Genomic DNA, 18,243 nt, shown 5'->3' on the forward strand with positions numbered 1-18,243 from the left:
TCTTGTGTTGAGAGCTGTGGTATGGTATTGGTGCATGTGCACTACCATAAGGAGGAAAAATGTTGCTTCATGGGTTTTTTTGAAGCCAATTGGCTTGTTATAGTGGTCCTGATCAACTGTAGGAGAGTGTTCCACAGTTTGGCAATAGTAAATGAGTAAAATATCTAGCCAGCAGATAGGTTTGTTTTTTCTACTGTTGGGAGTATCTGCTTTTCAGATCTGAGATGTCTGTTTGGGTGGTAAGGGTAGTGCAGTATGCCGTCTTGAAGATAATTTGGTGTGCTGTGAATATTTGCAGGTATGAAAGATAGAGTGGAATTTTGAGCCAGTCTAGAAGGTGTAGAGAAGAGCAATGATGGGAAGAGTATTTTGCGTTGGGTGCAAACGTTGCGATTATACAACAACCCCCATTAATATTCCAAAACGTGCATGTTGATTGGTCAACGTGCACGTTGTAAATCAGACTTATACTAATGGAAAAAGGTCCAGTCGCCCGGACATTTTCCATTAGTATATCTGTTTTTTTTTTTACATCAACTGAGAACGCAAGATCTCCGTTACTTTTTAGACACTGTCTCGCTATGTTAAAGGAGTTTAACATAGCGAGACAGCTTTAAAAAAAGTAATGGAGGTCTTCCTTTCTCCGTTGCTTTTTTTAAAACTGTCTCGCTATGTTAAACTCCTTTAACATAGTGAGACACTTTGTAAAAAGCAACGGAGATCTTGCTTTCTCCATTGCTTCCACCCACAGCTCTGATGTACTGCGTAAGCATACGCATGCGCAGTACATCAGAACTGCCACAGAATACCAGACAGCTGCAGAAGGGCAGCAAGGAGGCATTATACAATGCCATTATTTAAGAAAAGGAAGTTTTTTTTTTTTTTTTTTCTTAAACAATGTCATTGTATAATAGCAGTAACCCACTTCTGGGTGTGGGTAATGCTGGATTTACCCACGGTTGTCTTTGGCCACTCTGACTTTGCCCTGGTGACCAAAGCACACCCAGGCGTCGTTTATTGCTATATTTTATTGTAGCACATCTCACATTTTGATTTCAATGAGGATTGAATGTTGATAAGGAGAGGGGCACCATATAAGAGAGAGACTAGAAGAAAATTAGAGGCTAGGGTTTTTTTGGAGTGGTTGAAGAATTGTTTGTGCCTATAGAGCAAGTTTTTTTTTTTTTTTTTTTTTTTTTTTTAATATTGCTGTGTATGTGCTGGTTGAATGTTAGGTATTTATCTATGATTACGCCTAGTAGTTTTGTATGCGAGACTACCACTGTGGTGGTTTAATTCTGGGCCTGTATGGTATGGAGAATTAATTTTTATTTAGAGAAGTAGTTTTTTGGGGGTGAAAAGCATGAGTTTGGTTTTGTTGGGATTTAGGCCAAGATGATTGTTGGCCTTCCAGGTTTTAATTGTATACAGAAAAAAACACATGCACACTTCTTAATTGTACAAAGTATTGTGGATAATTGTTGTTTTGAGTACAGATGTGTCCTATTACTTAATGTATCTTTACAATGTTTGTGCTAATCTAATAATGTTGCCAATACGTTTACTAAAAATTAAAATTTCTGATGTGTATCACGAAAGTGATATTGTGATTTGTCATATATGTTAAGTTTAGGCTTGTCCTATTCTAATGTGCTTCACAGCGTCTGTATAAAACAGTTTTTCTACATTTTAACATTTTATGAGTTACTGAGTTTGATCTGTCAATTGTTTGATTTTGGTCATTAGGACTGTAGATATCTGAGGACAGGACCTCTGTCAGGTGATTTGAGTCAGTGAGCAGATCATGGAAGTACCTTTCATGCTTCTAAGAAATTTAAAAAAAAATATTGGTAGGACTTCTAGAGTTAAACTCTTTCTGGCTCTTTTATTTAGATACTCGTATGAAAAATACAAATGTTCATTAAGTAATTATTTCTTAAAATCATTTGATTCATTTGAACACATGCTGTGTAAATCTTAACTCTGTTGCTTTTTCTCCGCTTGGTTAACTTCTCATCAGCAGTTAGGTGTGTTGGTTCACAAAGCCTTTTTTTTTTCCTGTAGCAAATGGAGATGTAACTTCTGGCCATTTAGGACTACAAAACCCTTCAGTGGGCAAAAACCTCAGATATTAAAATGCATTCATTAAAGAATTACCACAGTGAATAATATCAAGATTTACTAGGATAGTTAGCAGACAGCAACACATTAGAATTGGTGGCTTTGACCAATCTGATACTTTTTTCCAAACATTTGTAGAACAAAACACAAAGTGGTGTACTTCTGGATGCACTACTCTGTTTTTTCTTTTGTTGCCACATGGTCAAATATCCCCAGTGTACTGTCTCTGCTAATGAGCATCTTATTCTCACGGAACTTGAATGACAGGGAAAAAGAGATGCATGAACGTCTCTAGTCTCATCATTCAGCGTTGAAGTAACTCCGTATCTTGGGCCACAAACTTATGTGCACCTTATCCAGCGAAGGTTTTTATAGATGGATGAAAAGCAGTTGCATTGAAATGTATGATGTCATACCTGTGCCAATCATTGAGAATAGTGACTCAGTAGCAAGGGAAGGCACAATATATGTTATTTCTAAGAGGTATTTAGATGGTTGCTTACAAATTATGACTGTATTGGGGTGGAGCACATTGTTGCTTCACTTTCATGTATGACATAATCAGGCAGAGAAGTAACATCACCAAGCTCTTCAATTAAAAATGATTTGCCGTTTTATAGATTCATAGATAAGTAGTAGGGTAGCTGCCCTTGCAGGCCATTTTAAGCCTAGCCAATTTCCCTTTTTTTTACTCAAAATCATCTGTCATTTGGTTATAGATTGGTCTTGCCTATCCCATGGTCGATAATTATATATTACCCCTAATGAGAATAACTAAGATCATACCATAGATAATTTGAGGGGATGCATGCATGGGATGAAGCATTTAGGAGCTGCCTCTGTCTAGTAATAGTACAGGGGGTAGTCCTTTTCTGTATCCCATCCGTAGATCTAAGTTGCACTTTAAAATGGATAGGGATGAACTTTGTTTTTTGTGGATAGGAAGTCTGTTCCACAGCAAGATGTACCTGTCCCTCCAAACCATTCTTTGTTGTTGCATAAGAGATTTAGATCCCTAGATGAAGTATTTCTGCCATTTGACTTGCTGATATGCAGAAAATCCATCAGTAACGGGCTGGAGGATGCCTTTTATACCACACACAGGTTTACCTCTTTAACAGTCTGTAGGATACCGAGTATAGTGACATGGTTTTGAGTTGGTCCATGTCCTTATTTTTAACCTTTCATGTACTCTTAGACTGCATCCAGTTTGCCTTAAGTGTTTGCATCAAAGTTATAGTCACTGTTTGTTCTTTTTTTCTTTCCATGTCCAAATCTTGGTAGAAATGTGCCCTTGTGGTGAAGTTGTCTCCCTTGTAATACATATAAAGATATGGTTTGGGCTAGCTGTTAAGACCCTGTTTTCGTGTACTGTAGCATATACATCTGCCACTGCGAAGTGATGCTTGTATTTGAGAAGGTGACAATCTCATGAATGCAGCTAGACTTGTAGTCCCATTAAAAATTAGGAGAATGCAGTTTGCTTTTGTATTCTTTAGTGCAGCCAGGCATTCTCATGTAGTGCTGCCAGTCAGTGTAAGCAGGTGAAATAGCAGGGAAAGACTTTTGTTAGAAGTGCCTTTTAACTTGGATGTGTTACAACCCAAAAACTGTGTGTGCTAGAGTGCATAGGAAATGTAACACAGACCTACTTTTAGCCCTAGCAAAAGGTTCTGTAGTAGATAATCTTGCTATTTGCAAACCATCCTAGGAATGAATATTTTTTAACCTGTGACTGTTTTAAGAGCAAGATCGTAATAAAACTGAGGATGTTTCCCCCTGAAACCATAGTGGCAAATCTGTTGAACTAGTCAGGTTCAGTAATGTAGAGTGCTTTTTAAAGAAGGTTGGGGTAATAATATAAGCTGCACCAAGAAGGGTTGAATGTGGAAGTTTTACTTATTTTATTTAGTTTGGGCGATATTTTGCAGTACACAGAACGCAGCAAAGTGCAAAAGAAAACATTTCAAATTTACTACAAGAAAGGTCCCACAGACAAAGAAAACAGTAATAATTATTTATCAGAGAAATTATGTAGTTGAAAATGCATTATAGAAAATAGTCTGCTAAATTTTACATTGTTTCAGTTTGTTGTAATTACTGTTTGTTGACAGTTTTTGGAACACTTGTTTGTTTTATGTTTTCTGGGATGAGCCTGAAATAAATTCTTTGGAAAAGTGGTCTACCCTAGTCAACATAAATAAGAATGACTTGTGTATTTTTGTAGTACTGTAATTAAATTTTTTATGGGATGAGCCTGAAATGGATCCTTTCTGATGGTCTTTGATCTTCTTACCAGACAAAAGTGATTAATGTGGAGTAAACTTGTGGTATTGTGAATATGGACAAATGTATATATTTTTTTATTGGTCTTTATTTTAAAACTGTCCATACGTTTACAGCACCTTGCATTTATTTATCTGTCGGCAGATCTAAGTAAGAATAAGTTATGCAGTTAGTAGTATTTACATTAATTTGTTCATTAGTACCAAAAAAACTGTAGGGCCTTTTATTTATTTTGTATTTGTCAATGTAGAATATTGATTCACATGGCCTATTTTCAGGCTTGGCCCAGGTGTAAAATTGCGCAAAAAAGTATATACATTGTGTATTATGAAACAGTTACGTGCCACATGTAATAAGAAATGAACAAAGGATTTTTTGAGTATTGCATAGTATAGTGGCAAAGGCATTTAATGAAGGAAGATCTCTACAACATTGAATTGATGTAATATAATACAGACAGACAAAAGTTGTTCCGTAGTGCTTTAATCTATGTTGCCAGATGTGTATGTAGAGAGTTCTACAACCACGTTATGGTGGCATTGTTCTCTTTCAGAAGGTGATATTTTATCTCCTCTGCAGTTTGGTACTTGTATACATGTAAGCTTTGTTAGTATGCCTTGATTAACCTTGTTAAATGCCACATATGAAAGCTGCACTAAGAGTAGTAGTAACTGAAGCCAGAACTGTCCTTTATGTATACTATAGTTATCCTTGTATAATTGGGGCACTCTCCATCATTGTCCCAAAAGCATACACCTTATAAATATCACCTTTTTTTAGTTAAATATGGCAATTATGCAGCATTTAACTTAATTTAGATAAGTTAATTGTGTTACTTCTGTGTTTGTCTGACGCTGTTTTGCCTTTTTTAGGAAGCAGCGGTGCTGAAAACAGCACTGTTGTGCGTCGGCAGAAGAGGATCAGCATTCTAAACCCCATGATACAGAAGGTGCGTGCATTCTACAAGACCTAGGAACCTAACAACGCATTGACTTGGCATGCAGAACTGTGTTAGAACTGATAGCTTCTGTAAATTAATCTGGAACTTTTGGGTTGCCAATCTCTTTTCTGGTGACAAAGTAAAAGAATGAAAGAATAATGGTGAAACACAGGTTTCTTACTATGATTTTTTTTTTGACTGTGTAATGTCCGATTTGTATGTAGGTAGGGGCTGGCGCTACTGGAGTCTGTCGCTGTGGAAAAAATGTTTTCTTGAATCTTCATTCTGGCCTTTTGTAGTGTTCCCCAAAAAGGAGATTTGGTGTCCCAAATGAAATAAGCCAGATTACTAATAAGAAGGATTATGCCTTTGCCTTTTAAATTGCAGTAGACTTTGCATGTTTCCTTTTTTTTTTTTTAAATTTGCATTGCTAAACATTTGCACAGTGGTGATCAGAGCAGTTTTCATTTATTTAGCTATTAACCAGATAAGCCCCTTTGGATAAAATAAAGCATTTTGTTATGTTTTTTTTTCTTTTTAATTATTTCATGTTACAGCATGTTTATATCTTTCAGACAAAGAAGATAGAACGAGAGCAGGAATCTGACAGTGAAAGTGAAGATGCAGAAAAAAACTCTGGAGGAATCACTGTGGCTTACAAGTCGACTCGTTCTGCAGTACGTTGGCCTATATAGGTTCATAGATAGATTTGTACTAAGCTAGTTGCCCTTGTGGGCCATTTTAAGCCAAGCCAATTACTCCATGTGAGTATCAAACCCTGCACCTTGTCTCTGTAAGGTAAACACCTTAACCATTATGCCAACCTCTCAAAAATATTTTATTTATTTATTTGACATTTGTTAACCAGGTTGGTCCAACTGAGCCAGGTGGCCCATTTTCAGTGGAGACCTGAGGAGGAGGCATATATTTTTATTCTTGCAGCCTGGCAGGATTTGAAGCTTGCTTTTGGCATGTCAGAAATTAAGAAAAGTTATTTCAATTACTTGGAATCGTAGGCAGGAAACTGCTGCTCTTTATGAATTCTGTGTAGTAAATCTGCATAGTTTTTAAAAAGCAGCACTTGTTTTAAATTTAAACATTGATGTTGCAATCTCTAATCGTAGTAGATCAGTACACTTACATTTATCTAGTTTAATCACTTGTCTTCGGGCTCTTCCTACTAGTCTATCCAGCCCTAATGTGAGTATCATTATGTTTTGGTTTTATGCTTTCTATTTTGTAGTATGTCATTTGTTTTATCGTTTGCTGTTTTTTAATGCATTTTCTCCAGCATAAATGGAGACCATCAGCTCTCCAGTCTTTTTTTTTTTTTTGGGGGGGGGGGCAATAGTCTAAGAAGGCAGTTGTAGAGTTTTGCATTTTAATCATTCTCCCCTTTATCCCTCAGCTCCTTTTGTCACACACTGATGTAGGGCTGCATTACCAGCATGTTTTTACAAATGTATGCATCCACACATTATCTTGTTCCAGCTAAAGTATGAAGTATTGGTTAGTAGTGCCTTGTGTAATGCTACTCAAGTGTTTCCCTGGTATATTTTCCCAGCCAGAGCTAACAGTCAGTAGTGCAGGGAATGCAGCAACTTTTCTTCCCCAGGACAAACAAGCTGGCTTCATCTACTCCTAGCCCAAGCAGACTCCTCCACCAGTCCTGGGTCATATGGAACAGAGTCATCACTGCGCCAGTCTTTGCCACAAAGTTGGCACTCTGTATTTTTATTTATGACTAATTATAACGTGTAACTATTCTGTGTATTACAATACATTGGGTGCGTTTCTCAGAGAAGAAGATTTTTTTATGTGGCTGCATATACATGCACATGTTTGTTCTTGGTGCTGTTATCATGTCATCCTTGCAACCATTAAGCCCCTGTCCCCTGTTGCCATTCATTTATGTGTTCTCCTGCTTCCATTGATATCAGGAAGAGGAGGTGGCATGAGACCAGGAATCACATCTGTCCCCTAATAGGAATAGGAGGTTTCTGCTTGCTGCTGACTCCCTGTATGGTGACTGATAGGCAAACAGCTAAAGTGGGACCTGCAGCATACCTCTAAAATGTCCAGATTTTTGCCTTTCATCTTTGGTCTGTTCCTCATAAAATTTGTGTTTTTTTGGCAAATTGGTGAGGATTGATTTAATAATGACAAACATTTGAGTTTCAGACTTCTTATCATTTAGAAAATGCATGGCAACACAAATTCTGTTCTGGAAACTTCAAAATTTATAAGAACAATATTTAAACTCTTTCCCTATTTTGGGGCTTTGTCCTCTCATTAATTTAGACTTTGTCCATATTTCTTTCACTAAGAGATTGAGAGGTTTGACCTGCAGTGTTGGTCCAGTAGTGCTTCCACATACACTGAAAGCCAGCTGCAGTGCTGTGAGATGAAGGCAGTCTGAAGTGCTCCGCCTATTTCCCTTTTCTCCTTTTTAGTGCACTGTAGGTAACAGCCATGCAGCAGGATTGAACTGCCCCCATCTTATCCACATTCCTGCTGGAATTGGCAGACAGCTGCAGACTCCCGTCTCTTCTTGACCAGTTACTCACCTCTGGTTGGGACTGTCAGTTAAACCCAGTGTCACCGGAGTTGTAGTCATGCCTTTTTCCTTTTACACTATGGTGCTGGCATAAATCCACATTCATTAACAGTGTAAATTATCATCATTGACTTGACTTGTGGTCTCAGTCAAGTGCTAGGATTAACATTTAAGATGAGTTTTTTTTTCCAGCTGAACCTTTTGGCATTTTGCATTATCTATTGCATGCAGCTAATACATTGTGAGTTAACATCCAGATTCTTAGGTGGGCTCTGTACTGGGTAACTGAAGCAGACTAGAAGCTGCTAGTTTTCAGTTCTGTCACCCATATAATTCATAGACGGAATCATGTGGGGGTAGTCAGCATTGGCCATGTGTGCCACATGAAGACATGTAGTACTCCACTTATCTTAGTCAAGCACTGACCTCCACAGTAGGTGGTTAATGAGGGGGATGTTTTTTTGCCGCAGGTGGTGTGCACAGCATGACATATATATTGTGCACCATTCACCCCGTATGCTTTTACAGTTGAATTTCTGCTAGGAGATTGTCTTCAGGCTTTCTGCATATGGCACACTTTCCCAAGCTGCTCTTGAATCTCCTTATTCACATGATATAATGCGTTTTCATTTCCAGTTTCTTTGTGCTGCTTACACGCATTTGGTTGGATTCCAGATGTATCCAGGGTATCCTTTGGAAAAAACTTTGAGGCTTGCTCCTTTCTGCTTTGTTTCATAAGTAAAGTTGACAGTATTTGAGATTTTTTTCTTTCGTTGGACACTCTCCTAGCCTTTAAGACATCCCCACCTTACCATTATTCTGAACCTTCTTTTCTTCCTTGTTTTATGCCAGGGCGTTTGCTCTTTTTTGCCATTCCACCTTGTTCTAATAAGTATAAGTGTAGCAAGCAAATTGCTTATGCCAGCAGTCATGACAAACGTGTATATTTGCTTAGGTCCACAACATTTGTCTGAATCCTGTGATGTGTTTGCTAAATTTTAATAAAATGACATTAAAGAGATGAAGAAAGCAGCTTTCTACCTTTATTTGTTTAGACCGTCAAGTTAAGGAAAAGTCTTGGCTACTCTAAGATGGTTCTCTGATGTCTTCAGGCACTCAGAGGGGTTGGTTTGCATCCTCTTCTCAACCTGTTGTTCAGTCTAGTTCTCCAATGAAGCATTGCACATTTGCATTCCCTATTCTGAGCCACCTTTCTTTGTTAAATTCTTAAGTCTGTGAAAAAAAAGGGTCATTATGGCTACACTTTATAAATTGGTTGAGATAATTGTCATGCCTTCTACATGAGGCCACAAAGATTTAGACCCCCCTACACACACACTCAAAATAACTTATCCTTCAGTGGTTATGGGTGAGTTCTATATTGGGTCCTGGTTCTTCTGCTTTGTCTGTACATACCTTGGCTTGAGAAGACATTCTGCTGTTTCCCTCCAGCCAAGAGATCTCTTGCACTTCCTGCGTAGATTGTTAAGCTTGCCAGGGCTGTTGTGGAGCTTCAAGACAAGCTGATGGCTTCTTTCCTTCCCCTTCCTCAGCCCATTGTGATGCATGTTGGCTGATTGGATGTGAAAACTCATTTATTTTCTAATCCTAGTGATTCAGTTGGCTGTCCATTTCTGGTGTCAGGAGGTAATCCTGTGAGCTGACATGTTCCATATTGGCCTCTCCCAACATTGGGTGATGGGAACCTTCTGTCTCTGATGGCATGTGTCAGTTCCATACTGCCTGTAAGGGCTCCCTTCCCATGAAGACCTGTCTTTCTGCTCCTACATTGGCTTTGTCATTTGCTTCCATGATGGTTACTTTAGTTCCAATACCAACTCCTATCTGGTTTAGCTTCTGGATGGACAGGCTCTGGATCCAGCATCTGTCCATCCAGCATTAGGCCAATATTGGCAAGGCCACTGCAGACCTCACAGATGCAGTTAATTTCTAAGGGGCCAGAATTAACTGTCCTAATGTTTGATACCTGACCATTGTAGGGAGGGTAGTACAGGCTTTTTATGAAATCCTGTCCTTCCCATGCACTTCTAGCTTCAGATGGTTTTGTTTTTAAAAGGCTTTTTTAATCCTGTAATACTGATTGAGTTTCTTGACCTTGCAAGAAGGAGGAACATAAATACTTGCTGCATTGATCTCCTGTGGATGATTATGAAGTAGGGACCCTTTTTCCACTTTCTTCTCGGAGACTCTTTAATGTAGTAAACATGTACAGATTTTGAATGAGAGGTCATTGGCCATCCCAACAACTTTCCTCTTTGTTTCTGCAGTCAGTGTACTTTTTTGGGTGATTCCACTTTTAATTGATCAGCTGTGCAGTTGAAGCAGCTTGGGATGATCCTAACATTGTGGCCCTGTGTCCAAGAAAATCAAACATTGAACTTTAGACCCCTGCCAGACTCTGCTGTCTGGGCAGAATCCCACCACACCTCAAGCCAGATGTCTGTCTCTGCAGCTAACCTGAGAAAAGATCCCACTTATTGTTGGTCTCTCCATTCCCTTGCTGTGAATTTGAGGCTGGGACTATGGACTGATCATTCACATTGTGTCTTTAAGTATGGAATTACATTCTTTTTCAGCAGAATATTTGATATGAAAAATTGCAGTTTGCTGATGGCCCATCTGATGAATCTGTTAAAAAAATTGCTGATATGTCAGGCTTCCTCATCTTCTCAGAATGGCATCCTCATGGTTCTGGTAGTGTTTAATAATGGAGTTCTAAGATGGTCCGGCTAATATTTAATAATGGATTTCTAAGGACAGCAGGACCTGGTATCGCTGTTCACCAACACTCCTGACTATACCTTTAACCTTTTTGCTCATGGCACTAAAGCAACCTTTGTTGCATTCTTTAAGAGACCTTTACTGTTTGGGCCTGTAATTGAACAACATCTCCAAGACATGGGAGGAGAAAAAAACGATTCCTTTCAGTCAACAGGACCACTTTTCTACTCTTTCCAGCATTCCCTTTCTAGTATTGATCCTGAAAGGAGCCAAACAGAGACACGTTTTTCAGTGTAGTCTGATCAGCATTTAAAACTAAGCTGGATCCTCATCAGTCCTCCTCACCTAGATGTCAGCAGCTGCAGTGGTCAGAGGGCTGAGGATCTTGGTGGTTAGGGACACATAGGTCCCCCTACAGAGGCCTTTACATTCCTGACTCCTACTCTGAACATATTCCCTTTTGAGATGGTCGGTGGAAGATTCACCCTCCACCTGGCTCTGAAACTCTTGTACACTGTGCCAGGTGGATAAGGGAGATCATCAAAAATGGATATTTCATTCCATTCAAGTCCAGACCAGAATATGCATCTGTACCATTGCCAGATGTGCAACCCCATCGGAAAGGACAGACAGTGAAAGAGGGTCAACAGAACCTTGTAAAAAGCGTTGTTAAAGAAGTCCTGGTAGATCAGCGAGGACAGGGGTTTTAATCCCGATTTCTTTGTGATGTTCCAAAAGAAGCAGGATCTTAAATCTGTACTAGATCTCAGTGCCCTAAACACCTTCATCCTAAAAGAGTCCTACATGATCATGCTGCATTCTGTTCTTCTGTCCTTCTCAAAAGACCGTATGTGCTTTTCTTACCACTTTATTAAATTATCACTTGACATTCGCACACATGCATGAAAAAATATTATGCTCTATCTTTTCTGAAATGTATTATACATTGCATGTCTTTCTTTGTAACTGTCATACACTCCAGTAATACATGGATTATGCAGTTTCTGCCTTTTTTTAAAGCTTAGCCCTTCTCCTAAAATTACTCTGCATGTATTGTTCCTAAAATGTTTATTTCTATGCAATTTGTTCCTTTCTAAAGATCTCACTTCCAGTTTTTACATATATATTCAGTATTTCAGTTAGTTTAGATTTTGATTTCCATTTTCTAATGATTTCTGTTTTTGGTTGCCAGTTGCATTAAACTTACGACCTCACTATATCTAGGCAATTCCGATCCTGTGTCGCAGCTAAAAAGAATAGATGTTCTTCATCTCACATTGCTGCAGTCCTTACACTTGGGTAGTCCGCTGTCCTCGGTCGGCCCGAATATCAAAGTATAAGGCTGACGCCGGTCAAGGCGCATTTGACTGACATCAGGACGTCAGGGTACAAATGCGCATGACCGATGTCATATCCTCAGTCTTTTTTGCCGCATGGTCCGATGCAGAAGCAGTATTGCAAGTGCCGGTTGGCGTTCTGAAATTTTTCGCTGGAGTTTCAGACCGAGTCAAAGTTGGCCAAGTACCCGCTGGAATATTTTAGTTTTTCTTGCCTCAGTGGTTTACCGGATGTCAGAAAAAGTGAATAATTGTATTTCTTGTGGGAAACAGATACCGATAGAGATTATCATACTTTGTGTATTCCTTGTTTAGGGCCTGAGCACGACGTTGTTGGGTGTCGCTCTTGTGCTAGATTTAATAAGCGCACTATAAAGAGGAGATTAGATTGTGCCAGGTTAGTCTTTGGGAAGCGGTGCAATTATAACATGCCGTCGGATGCTCCGACGCCCGCTTCTTCAAAGAAGCGCAAGGACAAAGCAGTGAAGCCTAGGCTAGAAGAACCGTCCGTACCGGACGCCGGTTCTTTAGAGGTGTCGGTGGAGCAGTGGTTCCACCGGAGGTTTCTTTGGGATCCCAGGGAGAGACCTTGTTATTGCAGGATGTGGCCTCTCAGGAGGCAGGCCAGGGTGATGGGGCTTCTCAGGTTACTATACTCCCCTCCCTGCCTAGGGTGGTTAGGCCCTCTCCTTCTGTTTCCAAGGCTTCTCCTAGAGGCAGGCCAGGTTTAGCTTCAGTTGGTGTCACCCCTAGTTCTTCTGGAACTGTGCCCAAGAAGCATATGCTTAAAATGGCAGAAGATTTGATTACTCTGATTAGGGGTTCTTTGCCCCCTCCTGATAAGAGACCTAGGGTTGAGCCTGAGCTAGGGAGTTTTGAGCAGGCTTCGGATGTTTCAGAGTCTTCGGCTGAAGACTTGCAGGAGTACTCTCCTTATTCTGATTCTGATGGGGATGATTCTACTCCTTCTGCTTCTCCTCCTGAGGATTTTTCTTTTTCAGAAACTCTTCATTCCATGAGGGAACATTTTAAGTGGGAAGGTCAGGACTTCTCTGATTCCAGGAAAAGGCTTAGGGAATTTTTGTTTTTACCCCAGCATAGGCCTTTGGCTATACCTCCTGTTTTGGATGTAGTGGAAGATGTTTTTACAGAGGCTTCTCTTAATCCTGATTCTCTGCCTCCTGCTCCTGTTAAACCGGATAGGTATTACAGGGTGCCTGAAGCTCATAAGTATCTTTTTAAGAGTCCTAGGGCAGACCCAGAAACTGTTAGCCAGGGGCCTAAAGGTGTTAAGGCTTCTGTTGTCAAAAATCCGGTTCCTACAGATAAAGAAGCCAGGGCCTTGGATAGATGGGGAAAGAAAGTTTATACTTCTTCCACTCTAGCTATGAGGGCTTTGAATTGCCAGTTTCACATGTTAAAATACCAAAACTATCTCCTTTCACAGTTGAAGTCTAAGGTTGATGCTCTGGCGGAAGGTATTGATTGTAAACAGTTACAAGATTTAGTACATGTTTCTGAACAGGTGGGTAAGCATTCTTTGCAATGTGGTTTTGATGCTGTACAGGCCTCGTCTAGGGTGGCTGCCACTGGGTCAGTTCTTCGCAGGCACGCCTGGTTGAGGGATCAAAATTTATCTGACCATGTTAAAACAAGGATTTTAGATGCTCCTTTGCAATCTGATGTGTTGTTTGGTTCTCCTGTTGAGACAGTTTTAAAGAAAATGGAAGACAAGGCTAAGTCTATGCAGACTGTTAAAGATTTTTTGCAGGTTCAGCCTCCAAAGTTTAGTAGAAATTGGCCTGCTAAAGGGTGGACGTATCCTTCTTATGATTCCCAGTCTAGGGGTAGATCTAGACGTGGTAGGGGCAGAGCTCAGGGTTCTTTCAGGCCTAGAACAGGGAGTTCTCCAGCACAGTCTTCAGGTGAGGGCAGGGGTCAGTCCTTTCGTAAACAGACCCAATGACCTACCTTTTCGGCTGCCAGAGCCTTCTCGTCTGGCAGCACCTTTGGGAGGAAGGTTGGCACTTTTCAAAGAAAATTGGAGTTTAATTACCCAAGACAGATGGGTATTGGATATCATACACCAAGGTTACAGGTTTTATTTCCATACCTTGCCTCCTTTCAAAGGCATGCCAGATGTTCCTCCTCAACAAAGAATAGAGGCTCACAAGCAAATTTCTCTGTTACTTCAACTAGGGGCCATACAGCCGGTCCCTATGCCAGAAGTGGGCCTAGGATTTTATTCTCGCCTGTTCCTAGTACCAAAGAAGGGGAACACGTGGAGACCAATTTTGGATTTATCTATCCTCAACACTTATCTGGACATTCCCAAGTTCAAAATGTTGACGTTACAACAGCTTTTACCTCTGCTGGGCAAAGATCATTGGATGGTAACTTTGGATCTCAAGGAGGCTTACCTTCATGTTCCTATCAGACTAAGTTGCAGGAAGTATCTGCGTTTCGAGCTGGGACTTCTCACTATCAGTTCTCTGCATTGCCCTTTGGCTTATCTACTGCCCAGAGTATTCACGAAAGTTCTGGCTCCAGTGATAGCTTTCTTCAGGCTAAAAGGAATACAGATCTATCCTTATTTGGACGACTGCCTGATTCTGGCTCAAGGAAGGGAAGAGCTTCTTCATCATTTGGAATATGTGATAGCAGTGCTAAGATGCCTGGGGTATTCTGTGAACGAAATAAAGTCCAGTCTAGTACCCTCTCAGGACATGTGCTTTCTGGGTGTAAGACTGAATACAGCATCCCAGATGGCCTTTTAACCCCGGACAAACAAAAGAGTCTTTCCCTTTACTTCCATCAACTATCTCATCAGTCCGGGCTGACTGCAAGGACAGTCCTTCAAGCCTTAGGGTTCATGGCATCTTGTATTCTGGTGCTTCCCAATGCCAAACTGCATATGAGGAAGCTGCAATGGTATCTCAAAATGTATGGACACAGCACTGCCAGGATCTGGACACTGTCATTCAAATAATACCTTGCATTCAAAAGGAATTTTTGTGGTGGGCTCAGGAATGTCACCTAAACAAGGGACTCTCTGTGACCCGGCCAGAGGCGTGTCAGATTTTAACGACAGATGCCTCAGACAAAGCTTGGGGAGCTCATCTAAATGGAAAGTGGATACAAGACAAGTGGCCTGCCAGACTACAACATCTACATATCAACCTGAAGGAGATGTTAGCAGTCCAGTTTGCATTAATAGCTTTCAAGGATTTACTTCTTCCAGGGCAGGTGTTGATTCTAACAGACAACACAACTGTCATGTGGTACATCAACAAGCAAGGGGGAACGCATTCTTATCCTCTATGCAGGCAAGCTATGATTTTGTGGGAGACTGCTCTCAGTTTACAGCTCAATCTTCAGGCAAGGTTTCTGCAGGAGCACAGAACTCCTTAGCAGATGTGTTGAGCAGACGAATTATGGATCCCCACGAGTGGAAATTGGATCCTCTTGTATTTCAGAAATTGACAGTGTCATGGGGAACTCCAGACATAGATCTGTTCGCTTCTCCACTAAACCATCAGCTGCCAAAGTTTTGCACAAAAAGGTTTCATCCCACAGCTTGGAAAGTGGATGCTCTTTCTTTCAATTGGAGCAATCTTCATGTGTATGCCTTTCCACCTCTGCCTCTCCTCCCAAAGGTACTTCTAAAGGTCAGACAGGACAAGCCAAGGATGATTTTAATAGCTCCAGATTGGCCTCGACAGCACTGGTACCCATTACTGAGAAGTCTGGTACGGAAGCCTCCATGGCCTTTGCCTTCGATTCCACACCTGTTGTCACAGGAGGACAGCCATTTGCTCAATGTCAAACTTCACTCTCTTCACCTAACAGCCTGGCATATTCTGTTTTGAACCATAGAGGGTCTCAACTTCCACAACAAGTTTTGAATGTGATTTTGGAAGCTAGAAGGCCTAGTACAAGGAAAGTGTACGCAGATAAATGGAAGAGATTTTTATTTTGGAGTGCAGCAAAGGATTTTGATGTTTCTGAGCCTAATTTAAGTGTGGCTCTTCAATATCTTACTGAGTTACTGGACAGAGGTTTGTCCTTCTCTTCTATTAAGGTTCATGCTGCAGCAATTTCAGCTCACTATGAATGTGACCCTCCATTGTTTTCTCATCCTTTGTTCAAGCAATTTCTTAGAGGGGCAAAGAATATAAGACCCCCATTAGAGCTCCTACTCCTGCTTGGGATCTCAATTTTGTGTTGGAGAAACTCACTCTACAACCTTTTGAGCCTGCAGCTACTTCTGAGTTGAAATATTTATCATGGAAGACTGCCTTTTGTTGGCCATTACCTCTGCAAGAAGGGTTTCTGAATTACAGGCCCTTATGGCGGTTGAGCCTTTCTTGATTTTCCATAAGGATAGGGTATCTTTGCGTACTAATCCTTCCTTTATGCCTAAGGTGGTTTCTAGTGTGGCTTTAAACCAAACTATTCATTTGCCTACTTTTTATGCAATTCCCCAAAATAAAGGGGAAAAGATTTTGCACACTTTAGATGTACACAGGCAGTTGCGATATTATTTGGACAGAACTAAAGGGTTCAGGCAGTCTCAGCAGTTGCTTGTTTCTTTTGCTTTCAGTTCTCAGGGCAAGCCTGTGTCAAAACAAACTATTTCTAAGTGGATTGGGTTTTGCATTGCTTTCTGTTATTCCCATCATGGCAAGGAGATTCCAGCTGGGATTAGGCCTCATTCCACTAGGGCTACTGCCACTGACAGCCTTTTGAGGGGAGTGGCAACCAAGGATATTTTGGAGGCAGCTACTTGGAGTTCAGTGCATACTTTCTCTAGGCATTATCACCTGCCACTTTACTCTAAATCCAGGGCTGGTTTTGCCACTGCTGTTTTGCAGGGCATTTTGGCAGCTCCTGCTTCCTTGTAGTTTGGCCATCCTCCCTTTCCTCTGCTTTGGGATTCTACCCAAGTGTAAGGACTGCAGCAATGTGAGATGAAGAACATAGTACAGTTTTGTACCTACCATAAATGTAGATGTTCAAGATCCACATTGCTGCAGTCCAATTTACCCTCCCTCCTTCGCCTCTGTAGTTAGAGGTGGTTGTGTGGGTTGGGTTGTAAATATTGTGTATATTGTATATATTGTACATATAATTAGTGCAAGGGTGGTTGGTTGTTTGTTTGCTGTCTTTTGGTTTTGACCTTTATTTTTAGGGTCTTCTGACATCTGGGGCAAGAAAAGACTGAGGATATGACGTCGGTCATGCGCATTTGTACCCTGACGTCCTGATGTCAGTCAAATGCGCCTTGACCGGCGTCAGCCTTATACTTTGATATTCGGGCCGACCGAGGACAGCGGACTACCCAAGTGTAAGGACTGCAGCAATGTGGATCTTCGAACATCAGGTACAAAACTGTACTTTTCCTTAGTTACAGCAATTTGCTTCCCCCAATATTTCTGACAGTGTGTTCTGTAGTGTAGTTTTAAAATTTCCCAACTCATCACACTCTTAATTACCTGTCCCGGTTTCCCATCACATCTTCAGCATTTACGGTCTCTCTGAGAAAAAACTTTGAAGCCTACTTTGAGGTATAAAGTTATCTGTACAGGTAATTCCAATGAAAACTCCTAAACCTTCTGGACTTTGTTGCATACTTGGTAGGCATGCATATGTCCTTCATTTGTTCCTTAGTAAATTGCTTTTTCATTCTGTCTCTTAATCTTTTCTAACCTTCTTTGATTGGTTCTTATAGTTATCATACAATATTTTATGTGCCCTACTAATTATCCCTTTTTTAACAGTAGCTTCTATTCTAGACTCAACTAAAATCTCTACTAGAGCTGCCCTTTCCGCAGTGTAAACTCCTGCTTGACCTTATCCCACTCCATTACCTTTCCCTTTCCGGATATTTGCTGTCAATATCTTGGTCCTTACCATTTTTTTCCAGTAAATTGCAGCCCCATCTTGCCTGTTTTCTGTACCCATACTTGCAGTTATCCCTAGTGGCAAAAATCTTCTTTCTCCATTCATGTGTTGACTTTTTCAGGAAGTTGCAGAAAGTATAGTTGGTTTTTTTCCTTAAAAATCTGCATCCAAAATCCTACTCTCTCCTTATTTCTAAAACTCCCCACCAAAAATTGTCCATTGTCATCATCCCGTTCCCCTCTGATTTGATTTATAATCTTCTGCTTATGTTATGTGCATCGGCCTTGACTGCATAGCTCTAAAATATCCGTGCAAATTTGGGTAATCCTAAACTACCTTGTTCTATGGCGAGGCAC

At 40.6% G+C, this 18,243-nt stretch overlaps 1 protein-coding gene across 1 annotated transcript in view; it reads left to right on the forward strand.

Moving 5' to 3' along the window:
• Positions 1–18,243, forward strand: part of RNF113A (ring finger protein 113A) — a 379,605-nt gene that overhangs the window by 49,790 nt on the left and 311,572 nt on the right. Inside the window, exons 2-3 of the mRNA XM_044055201.1 lie at positions 5,280–5,356; positions 5,923–6,024. Coding sequence (XP_043911136.1) covers positions 5,280–5,356; positions 5,923–6,024 — 179 coding nt within the window. The remainder of the gene's footprint in view (positions 1–5,279; positions 5,357–5,922; positions 6,025–18,243) is intronic.

This window comes from Protopterus annectens, chromosome 13.part0, assembly GCF_019279795.1.
Source record: "Protopterus annectens isolate FY-2018-M chromosome 13.part0, PAN1.0, whole genome shotgun sequence".
Taxonomy (NCBI): domain Eukaryota; kingdom Metazoa; phylum Chordata; order Ceratodontiformes; family Protopteridae; genus Protopterus; species Protopterus annectens.